Source organism: Corythoichthys intestinalis, chromosome 7 (assembly GCF_030265065.1).
Source record: "Corythoichthys intestinalis isolate RoL2023-P3 chromosome 7, ASM3026506v1, whole genome shotgun sequence".
Classification (NCBI taxonomy): Eukaryota; Metazoa; Chordata; class Actinopteri; order Syngnathiformes; family Syngnathidae; genus Corythoichthys; species Corythoichthys intestinalis.
In genome coordinates this window covers 40,224,399-40,235,681 of record NC_080401.1, presented here as the reverse complement: position 1 = coordinate 40,235,681, position 11,283 = coordinate 40,224,399, and the positions used below count along the sequence as shown (strand labels likewise).

The following is an 11,283-nucleotide window of genomic DNA, read 5'->3' as shown; positions in this document are numbered from 1 at the left end:
TTCATTAAGGTCCCATATTATTTGGATGAAAAAAAAAATGTTAGAAGCTAAAAAACACATCTTTTCCAGGGGTGCCAATAATTATGGAGGGCACTGTATCTATCTCATAACTATCACTTAATTGTTTTTTTTTTTTTTTTTTTTTGTTACTGTCGCATTTTCCCCAATATTTTAAATGAAAGATAATCGATCCAAACGAAGAAAAAAAAAAAAAAAAAAACGTTTAAATGAATATGAAAAAGAAAATCTCGACCACTCCTTGATGTCTGCGATTTCTGCATCGCGACCCTTGTTATATTACCATGTTTCACCCATAAAATCACAAAAAAACCCAGCTGTGGCCATTCACAGCTGTGTCTTGACACTCGGTGATACATGCTACATGGAGTTTTTGGAACGAAAAGAGGTTAGTACACTATAATATCTCGTTAATGTCATGACGTCTGTATTTCTGCTCTAGCGTGCTCTCACCTCCAGATAGATTTTTGCTGTTTAATTTTTTTTTTTTTTTTTAATATTCTCCTGTTCAAAATTTTCCCCCCAGAAAATTGAGATTTTAAGCTTTCCAATGATGTATCACACATGCATATCAGACAATTTTGAAATTTGGCTATATTGGGGGTCTCAGAGCGGAACTTCAAGTCACCTGAGGATTTCCCGCCATACACTTTTGGTAAGGTGATAGGTACGATACCTAACCTCACAAAGAGATATCCTCCAAACCAAGTTCTGGTTGTCAATGAAAACATTACAAATTTTGACAAAAGATTTGGGGATTTTTTTTTCTTTTTAGGGCCAAAATATTGATTTATAATTGGTTAGTGAAGAAAACAACAGTTTGGACATGAAGGTTATGGTGTCCTGAAAAAAAGGGACCCAACCTGGCCATTGTGAACAGTTTTTTCTTTGAAATATAAAGGCAGCATCAAAGGCATGCAAATTCGACCAAAACCGGCTTAGGTGTTCAAAAGTTAAATCAACTCCACTGACTAATTAAACCCCCGCTAACTCGAAGATTAAGCCTTATGCCAAAAATTCTGAACTTCCCCTTTAAGGGAAAAACAATGGCTTTTTTGGGTGGTGAAAAAGTCCAAATCCTATGACAATAAAAGAATAGTATATGTAAAAAGAAAAACTATATATTTGAACAAAAAACAACAAATAAACACCATCAGCCGTATGAACCGTTAAACTTGATTATGAAAATATTTACAATGCACAATTTTCAAACAACCTTTTTTGTTTAAGTATTCTCGGACAGAGCAAATGTAATTTTTTTCCCTTTTAACATGGCACTTCATACACCCCGACATTCTGCATTCTCCGGCACGAGTCTCCTATAGAAAGTCTTCTATCTAACGCATTTGTCATCTACAACTTGCAATTCCGACAAACGTTAACAGGCCGACATGGTGACTTAAATCAAATATTTACTGACCTTTGAGCTGTGCTGGACGAGCCCCAAAGGAAATAAAATCTATTCTTCCGACTGAATGTATTGTAAGGCAGATCACACAAAAACATTTTCTTTTTCGATGTCTTAATATTTGGACTGGATAGTATATACTGTAAATGTTCTTTACCAATTCAGGACGCACAGGGCTCTATTTTCGTGACTAGCGTAGGCAATTTCATAGATGTGGCAAGCACCTACATTTGTCAGCATGGTTTGCACCGCTTAGGGCGAGATAATGTTTTTTTTTTTCCTATTCGTCGGTAATCACCAGTCATCTACCCATACAGTTTAATGCATCGCGCTATAGGCGCACAGCAAGTCCGAGAGCATTGACAGGAGAGGAAAATGACTTTCGGAAGTCCTCGAAGTGCGTAATGGATTAGTAACTGCAAGCAGAGCTGCACAGGCATAAGATTTAAAGATGATAAGGCGAGATAATAGATTGTCAGATGATGTTAGCTGCTAACGTGATACAACAATCTAAAAAACCCTAAGCGGACGACCACCTTATTTTTCGGACTATAAGTCGCAGTTTTTTTCATCGTTTGGCTGGCAACTTATACTCAGGAGCGACTTATGTGTGAAATTATTACACATTATGATATCATTTCACATGTTATTTTGGTGTTTTGGAGTGACACTGATGGTTTGGTAAACTTGTTAGCATGTTCTTTATGCTATAATTATCTAAACAACTCTTAATAACTATGGCCACGTTCGCGTTCTGCCTTTGGCAATGTGTGTTCAATTGTATTATTGACTTTTTTATATTGACATGGATGCTTTTAGTTTGGGGCACTTTCACGCCCACGTGGGGGCGCACTCGCACTAGTTTACGTGAAGACGAGCGCTCACACGCCAGAAGAAGACAGACAGCTATGCAGCTCTGAGTGAGTGGGCGAGTTAGCGAGAGAGAAACACGGCTGTGAACCTACATTCATTGTTTATGCTTGTAAAATATCTCTACGGAGGCAATGCCTGTGTGCTGTTGTTGTGTGTTTTCCACCCGCAATCGGACACTTAGAGCCAGTTCTGTGGTTGTTTGAACGATGTGCTAATGCTAGCGAACGCATGCTAACCGTTTGCGTCATTGCTGTAATAGCACCTAATTATCATTTATTCACGTTGATGTGAACCTGTTTGGTATCGAGGACGGAATTGATTCAGCAAATTATACAGACGTCCAGCATCGTCATTTGGAAGTTTAGCTCGTCATATAGCCAGGACCGAGCCGTAGCGTCCTGGTGAGGACAGTATATTCGCATTTCGCTTTTCATGCACTGTACACTTATCCAGCATGTTGTTCTCCATTGTATTTTTACATTAAATTGCCCTTCAAGATGACATATCTGTTCTATGTGTTGGATTTTATCAAGTACATTTCCCCAAAAATGCGACTTATACTCCAGTGCGACTTATATGTTTTTTTTCTCTTTGTTGGGCGTTTTATGGCTGGTGCGACTTATACTCAGGTGCGACTTGTAGTCCAAAAAATACGGTACTTCTGAATAGCCTAAGGCAGACATGGTCATACAATGAGAGCTACCAAAGTGTACTGTATATCTACCGTTGTCTGTTTGTAACATGTAAGTCTACATCCGTTGTTAATCTATACTTCTCTTGTGGTCACTTTGCATTCGTGTTGCGGCTGTTGTCATTTTTTCTCTTGCAAAGCGTTAGATATTTGCAAATTGCCTGACACTTCCTAGCATAATAAATAAAAATTATAGACAAGAATTATAACTTGTGAGTCCAAGTCCAAGGTGTACATACTCTGACTCCGCCCAAAGATATCTGGGATAGCACAAACACCAATGAGACTAATAGTGTATAGTCCCTGACAAAAGTTTTGTCACTTATCCATTTTGTAGAAACAATTGCTAGTGATAACCTGACTTTTAATTATTCACTTGGTTTCAGAAATGGCTCATATGGAAGCTAAGACCCTCCCAAATGATGTTGAATGTACAAAAATATATTTGTTTCACTGAAAAAAGATTTATCATTTAATGAAGACACAAAGGTCAAATTTTGGCAAGACAAAAGTTTTGTCGCCTACAGAAAGTAGTGTGAAAATTGAACAAAAAATGTACTTCAAACACAAAAACATGTTAGATAACATAAGTGACTTAAATTTGGATCTCACAGCACCATTACTTAATATTTTGTATGACTTCCATGGGCTTCGACAAGGATTCATACAATTTATTGATAAAGTCATCAGGAACATCAAAGAAAACAGTCTTGCATGCCTCCCAGAGTTTATCAACATTCTTGGGTTTCGTCTTCCATGCTTCCTCTTTCATCCTACCCCAGACATGCTCAATGATGTTCATGTCTGGTAACTGGGCTGGCCAGTCCTGGAGGATCTTGATCTTCTTTGCCTTGAGGAATTTTGAGGTCGAGATTGAAGTATGCGATGGAGCACCATCCTGCTGCAGAATTTGTCCCTTTTTATGGTTAGGAATGTAAGAGGCAGCTAAGATTTGTTAATATTTCAGACTATTTATCTCTCAGGGTGAAGACAATTAAAAAACGTGTGGCATTTGCCAAGCCCCACAGCCTGTCAAAAGGATGGACGCTGGAAAAGTGGCAAAAGGTGGATTTTTCAGATGAATCTTCCATTGAATTACACCACAGTAATTACACCACAAATATTGCAGGAGACCTACTGGAGCCCGCATGGATCTGAGGTTCACTCAGACTGTGAAGTTTGGTGGTTACATCATTACCAAAATCCTGGTCTGGGGTTACATCCAGTATGGGGGTATGCGAGAGATCTGCAGGGTGGAAGGCAACATAAATAGTCTGAAATGTCAACAATTCTTAGCTGCCTCTTACATTCTTAACCATAAAAAGGGTCAAATTCTGCAGAAGGATGGTGCTGCATCGCATACTTCAATCTCTACCTCAAAATTCCTCAAGGCAAAGAAGATCAAGATGCTCCAGGACTGGCCAGCCCAGTCACCAGACATCAACATCATTGAGCATGTCTGGGGTAGGATGAAAGAGGAAGCATGGAAGACGAAACCCAAGAATGTTGATGAACTCTGGGAGGCATGCAAGACTGCTTTCTTTGATGTTCCTGATGACTTCATCAATAAATTGTATGAATCCTTGCCGAAGCCCATGGAAGTTATACAAAATATTAATTTTGGATTTCACAGCACCACTAATTAATTTGCTTATGTTACGTAACATATTTTTTGTATTTGAAGTACATTTTTGTTCAATTTTCACACTACTTTCTGTCGGCGACAAAACTTTTGTCTTGCCAAAATTTGACCTTTATGTCTTCAGTAAACAAATGTTTGTGTGAAACAAAAATATTTTTGTACATTCAACATCATTTGGGAGGGTCTTAGCTTTCATATGAGCCAGTTCTGAAACCAACTGAATAATTAAAAGTCAGGTTATTAGCAGTTGTTTTTAAAACATGGATAAGCGACAAGACTTTTGTCAGGGACTGTAGAACATAAATGGATGAATGTTTAAATGGATGGCGAGTTAGGTGCTACAGAGATACCTTTCCTTACCGATGTTTTAAGTCTTGTCTGCTTTCAATTTTACTGTGTTTCAATCCAAAGTTTGAGCAAATTTCATATATGCTGCATAGTATATGGCAGCAGTGAACATCACATTATGCATTCGGCACCAACCTCACAAGTGGATAATTTGTCAAGGTACCACAGTACTTGTCAGAATCAATAATCAGGGTGTGAAAATGAGATTTAATATATCGGAACAGCAGGATAATGGAAAAGGTACCATCGCACATTTTGAGCCAGGCGGCAAATCTCTAATGGATCCTAAGGACACACGCCAATGATACCACGAGGTTTAAAGCTAGCGTTGTGAATAAAAAACAGGTTCTGATTCTAGTCCTCAGTCGGACAAAATGGATACGAGGAACATTAGGCATACCTTGTTAGCTACGCTCTATACAAAGGAGGCAAATTTGGGAAGTTGCTACTACGCTATGCTATCATTCTGTGCATTTACTTTATATGTCTCTGAGTGGAAAGAACTATATGCAGAAATTTCCAAAGTTAACTTCTATATCAGAGTCTTCTTCTGCCAATCTCTCTCATCTCATACATTTGCACAGTCCAACTGCAATACTGTAGTTTCCCGGTGTTCCTCATGTGAGGCCCTCGAGACTTCCAGAAGGCCTTGATTATGATCACAAGTTCGAGGATAATCGAGATCTGACTTTAATTTGCTCCGTCTCCGGAAGGCTTACGATGGAGTCCTTCTTGGGTCGTACCAAGTCCCCAACAGGTGTTCCTAAGGTGGACCCTGCACCGGTCCCGAAGGCTCCTACTGACAACTGGTGCGGCAGCACGATCCTGTGTGGTATAGCACTGCAGACCCCCGCATGGCCTGACGGGGTCTGAGCAGGTCCAATGGAAATAGAGGAAACTCGCGTGGATGGGGGTGGACTGGGGGCCGCCAAGTGCATCCCCTCATGTGGCAATGAGGGCTGAGAGGCCGACAGCGCCCTTGTGTCATGGCTCAGGGTCCCCATTGGCAAAGAATGCGTACTCTTATGGGTGCTGGGTCTGTGTGCAGGGCTTGCAGTGTGTTGTTGGACTAAAGATAGTTGTGATCCTGTGGCAGGACCAGCCATGACGCTGGATCCGTAAGGGAACGAACGGGGGCTCTGGACAGTAGGGCTTGACATGGCTGGAGCAAAAGCACCAGAAGCAATGAGTTGCGACTGCAAGGGCGAGCCAGGGCTAGATGCATTCTGCAAAACCTGGAATCTTCTCACTATCCTGGGAGACTGCAACATCCCGGCCCCTGCTGAGTTCCCTTGCATAGGGGGGCAAAGGCTCATGGCTACAGCCTGCTGCAAGGTGCCAATAGCAGAACTTTGGGGCTGTTGAGAGGAAACTGGTGGAGTAAAAATCCCACTGTGCTGAGGCGATGTTAGAGACAAGGGCTGCGGTCGTGGCACGTCCACCTTTTGAACCATTTCGCGATCGTATTTGACAATCTCCTGGATCATCTCAGTCTCGCGGTTGTTGAACACCCCCGAGTTGAGATCGTGTTGTACTTTGTGCATCAGGATGGAGTTCTTCTTGCCTAAAATAAGGACAAAAAACACAGGAAGTATTGTTGCAGATATAATCACTGGCTTATGGTTCGCTATCTTTTTGTGTCAAGGGAGTCTAAACAGACAAGAAATGTGATTCGCTGCACCTCAACCAGATGCTTTTTATACTGTACAGTGTCGAAATGAGATATGAAAAACTCCAGAGGCAATACTTTGTTGTTTTCCTCAATGAATTCTGAATTGACTCTCACCTCAGAAACTTTGATTTCAAGGTTTGCAACCTAAAGTTTTGTTTGACATGTTTTTGTAAGCATATTCATCACAAGCATGGGGACAACATTGTAAAACATATCCCAGAGTTCCCTGTTTCGTGATGCTTCTACCACATCACAAATAGCAGGTAGTAATTACGATACCCCTGATTGTGGACTGTTCGCACTAATTTTCAATAAATTACCAAACAAGGGTCAGGAGTATGTTTATTTGTACAAATAATTGTTACAATTTTGAAATGCAAACATGTCTCATGGCTTCTTTGGCCATTTTCTCATACAGGTAGTCGCCGGGTTACGACGTACTCGAATTACGTGATTTCAACTTTACGATGCCGGAGTCTCTTCCGCCATTTTGTGTCCTTTTTTTTTTTTTTTCAGTCGCGTAAACAATATGTTATTGTACCTCACAGTATCTTATTTAGAGCTGAAACGAATACTCGAGCAACTCGAGTAACTCGAGTTTAAAAACTGATCCGAGTAATTTTATTCACCTCGAGGAATCGTTTCATTTTGCCAGCTCTAGGCATCACGTTTTGCCCGGACTACTTTTCATGCGGGACAACGCGCTGACGTCACGTGCGTAGAGGAAGAAGCAATAAAAAAATACCTTACTGCAGCCGACAGCTGTTACAAACTGCGCCGACGTTGCTAAAAACTACGCCCACATGTTGCTACGGTGGTAGCATGTAGCGTCTGATGCGTGTCATAGATATCACATGTATGTAGAACTAGATGCGAAATGACCGACTCGGCGGCGTTAATAAAACAGCCGCCATCTTAAAGCAGTACACTTCTCAGCGCTCATAAATAAGATTAACGTTACTGTCATTTGCTCACGTAACGTTATCCCAGCGGAGGGCTAGGTTTCTATTCATTATGACCACTGTCGATGTATGGCTAACTCTTACATACAGGCTTTATATAATCTGTGAAAACAGCGCTTTAGAGTGATTAGGTTGTAAAATAAAAACTTAATAATGCTAACTGCCAATTTTAGCTCAGTAATTATTGCTGGAAAAAACACCAAGTAGCACTGGTGCCTAATGTGCTCCAATACAGCACAGCATTTATTTTGAACAGTGCAAAAACTCAAAATCCTATCAGGACTTACAGTTTAGACTAACTTAAAACTTAACTGGAACTTATAGCTTGACACAAGTGGAAATTCAATTGAAACACGTGGGAAAAACAACTTTTAAGTGATGTGTGTTATCAAGCGTAATGACATTTTTAGGTAAGACATTTTTTATAAGATCTAAGTTTTTTGAGTGAAAGCACTGAATTATTTTTTATTTTTGTTTTTTTTAGTCACATTTGAGATGCAATTGTTGGCTGTTTTCAACTATGTACATTGAAAATAAAGACATTGATTGACTGAAAATGGTTCAATATTGGATTAAATGTCTTTTTTTCTCAGGCATATTTATAATTGGTCTTTACCTAAAAAAAAATGTTTTATCCAATTACTCGATTAATCGATAGAATTTTCAGTCGATTACTCGATTACTAAAATATTCGATAGCTGCAGCCCTAATCTTATTTATAATTTTACTTTGTTAACATGATGTGTTATGACCTCATTAAAGTTGTTCAGCTTGACAGACAGCAAACAAGGCAATTGTGGTTGTTGAAGCTTTTTACTTCCTTCACTTTTGACAATTTGTAAAGATTTAACACACATATGCACACTTATGTTAAAAAAAACACGCATTTTAACAGTAAAACATTTGACACAAAACAATTGGTGTTCGAATGTCTATCTAGTATAATCAATATGTAAATGTATTAGATTAAATCAGCCTAATTTGCCTAACAAACGTCCGCTAGCTTAAATGCTATTATTGCTAAGATATTTACAATTCTCATAGCAAATCGCTAACACATAACTCCCCAAACTGTAGCTCTAAACTTAATTACAAATGCATACACAAACATATATTAGCTGAAACAACTTACAGCCTGATGTGGGCCAAACCAGAGCGCAGCTATCCTTTATCCATGAGTCTGCTCTTCAGTCATACAAGGCGACAGTCTGGCCAGACCCAATGCTGACACCAGAGGGCAGTGTATCCTCCATCATTAAACAAAATATACTTTTGGACTTTTTGGATCGGTATTTTGAGATTTAAGGTGCTTAAAGGGTTGATTGCGATCTACGCGGAAATTCAGGTTAAGTCGCTGGCGTAGGAACGGGAAAAAAATGATTACTTTACCAATTCTAACAGGATTTCAAAATATAGTTACAGTTTTCGATAAGTTAGCCGGAAGCACAATAAGTGCTTATTGTGCTTTTGGCTAATTTATCGCTGGAAATTGACATTTTCAGACAAAGTGTCTGGTTCTGGCGAATTGGCCCACATAATCTGAAAGTCATTTATGATTTATTTTTTTTTTTCCCTCAACTTTTCAACTTAGATATTCATGACCTACAAGCAGACGTGCACTCCTTCCACTGTTTCTACCACTCTAATAGACACCATGTTTTGCCTTTTCTGTAGCTGTGGTCCTTGTGGTAAGAACAGATTTATAGCGCAAACAAAAGCGCAGTATCCATGCAAGGTTTTCTGACTAAAATGGCAGTTGCTGACATGGTTGCATCATGACCACAAACATTTTGACTGTTCAATAAATTGAGCATAGTGGGCCACATGCTGTTTCATCACATCTCAACAAATAGGTATACCGGTCGCTGATCACATGTAGCAGCCTGCCCTGGTAAATTTTATTACAGATTAGGTAAAAACTCTTAAAAAAAAAAAAAAAAAAAAAAAAAAAACCTCTTAAAAAAGTCTTATCATTTGTCGTTTGACTGTGGTAGACGTGAAATTGACTAAAATGCAAAAAAAAAAAAAAAAAAAAAAAAAAAAAAAACAACTGAGAACATCATGTTCCTTGGAGGACATCAAGTGTGTTTGTCGACCCTTGTTTCATCTGCGTTGCTCTTGTTGTTTTTATACAACTCTCAGTAAAACAGATGAGGCTGGCATCGTAACCTTACCCACGGGAGCAAAAAATGTAGACTATGAGAGGTTGATGATAAACTCGTCATAGGGCTCATCTGTTGATGAACAGCTCTCACCAAAGCTTTTTGGAGGCAAAGAGTTTAGTCTCAGGGTCTTTTCCAATACAGCATTTACAGATGTACTTGTGAAAGACACATACTTGTAAAATTGTTCATATTTCACATTGTATAAGCAACTCCCCAACACGGAAAATAAGAGGCTAGAAATCCAAAAGAGTGTGATTGTATGTATTATGTGTTGATACAGCTTTATGAAAAAGTATCTAAACCTTTTGGAATTTCTCATATTTCTGCATTAAATCATCATGAAATGTGATCTGACCAAAATCACACAGATATAAAAACTGTCTGCTTTAACTAAAACCAACCAAACATTTATAGGTTTTGATATTTTAATGAGGATAGTATGAAGGAGGAAAAATAAGTAAGTCAACCATCACATTTAATGTTTTAGCCCCCCCCCCTTTTGGCAGCAATAATTTCAACCAGATGCTTCCTGTAGCAGCAGATCAGTCTGGCACATCGATCAGGACATCTGTCTGGCATGAATCACTGTCTTTAGGTCATGCCACTGCATCTCAATGGGGTTTAAGTCTGGACTTTGACTTGGCCACTCCACAACGTGTATTTTGTTCTTCTGAAACCATTCTGAAGTTGATTTACTTCTGTGTTTTCGATCATTGTCTTGTTGCAGCATCCATCCTCTTTTTAGCTTCAACTATCTGACAGATGGCCTCAGGTTTTCCTGCAAAACATCCTGATAAACTTTTGAATTAATTCTTCCATTAATGATTGCAAGTTGTCCAGGCCCTGAGGTTGCAAAACAGCCCCAAATCATGATGCTACCTCCAACACGCTTCACGGTGGGGATGAAGTGTTGATGTAGGTGAGCTGTTCCATTTTTCCTCCACACACTTTGGTTTCATCAGTCCACAAAATATTTTGCCAAAACTTCTATGGAGTGTCCAAGTGCCTTTTTGCGAACATTAAACGAGCAACAATGTTTTTTTTTAGACAGCGGTGGCTTCTTCCGTGGAGTCCTCCTATGAACACCATTCTTGGCCATAGTTTTACATATAGTTCATGTGTGCACCGAGATATTGAACTGTGCCAATGATTTCTGTGAGTCCTTAGTAGACACCCTATGGTTCTTTTTTCACTCTTTGAGTATTCTGCACTAAACTCTTGCCGTCATCTTTGGTGGACGGCCACGTCTTGGGAAAGAAGCAACAGTGCCAAACTCTCTCCATTTGTATACAACTTCTCTGACTGTTGATTGATGAATATCCAAAATTTTAGAGATGGTTTTGTATCTTTTCCCAGCTTTATACAAATCAACAATCCTTGATTGCAGGTCTTCAGACAGCTGTTTTGACCGAGCCATGATGCGTATCAGACAATGCTTCTGATCAAGACAGTCTTACCAGGCGTGTGTTTTATAGTGGCCAGGGCAGCTTTAAACCACTCATCA

At 39.4% G+C, this 11,283-nt stretch overlaps 1 protein-coding gene across 1 annotated transcript in view; it reads right to left on the bottom strand.

Annotated features, from left to right (window-relative positions):
• Positions 1-4,851: 4,851 nt before the first annotated feature.
• The window catches only part of hcn2b (hyperpolarization activated cyclic nucleotide-gated potassium channel 2b), a 61,208-nt gene continuing 54,776 nt past the window's right edge, over positions 4,852-11,283 (bottom strand). The window contains exon 8 of the mRNA XM_057842288.1: positions 4,852-6,544. Within this exon, the coding sequence (XP_057698271.1) occupies positions 5,640-6,544 (905 nt within the window). The 3' untranslated portion in view covers positions 4,852-5,639. The remainder of the gene's footprint in view (positions 6,545-11,283) is intronic.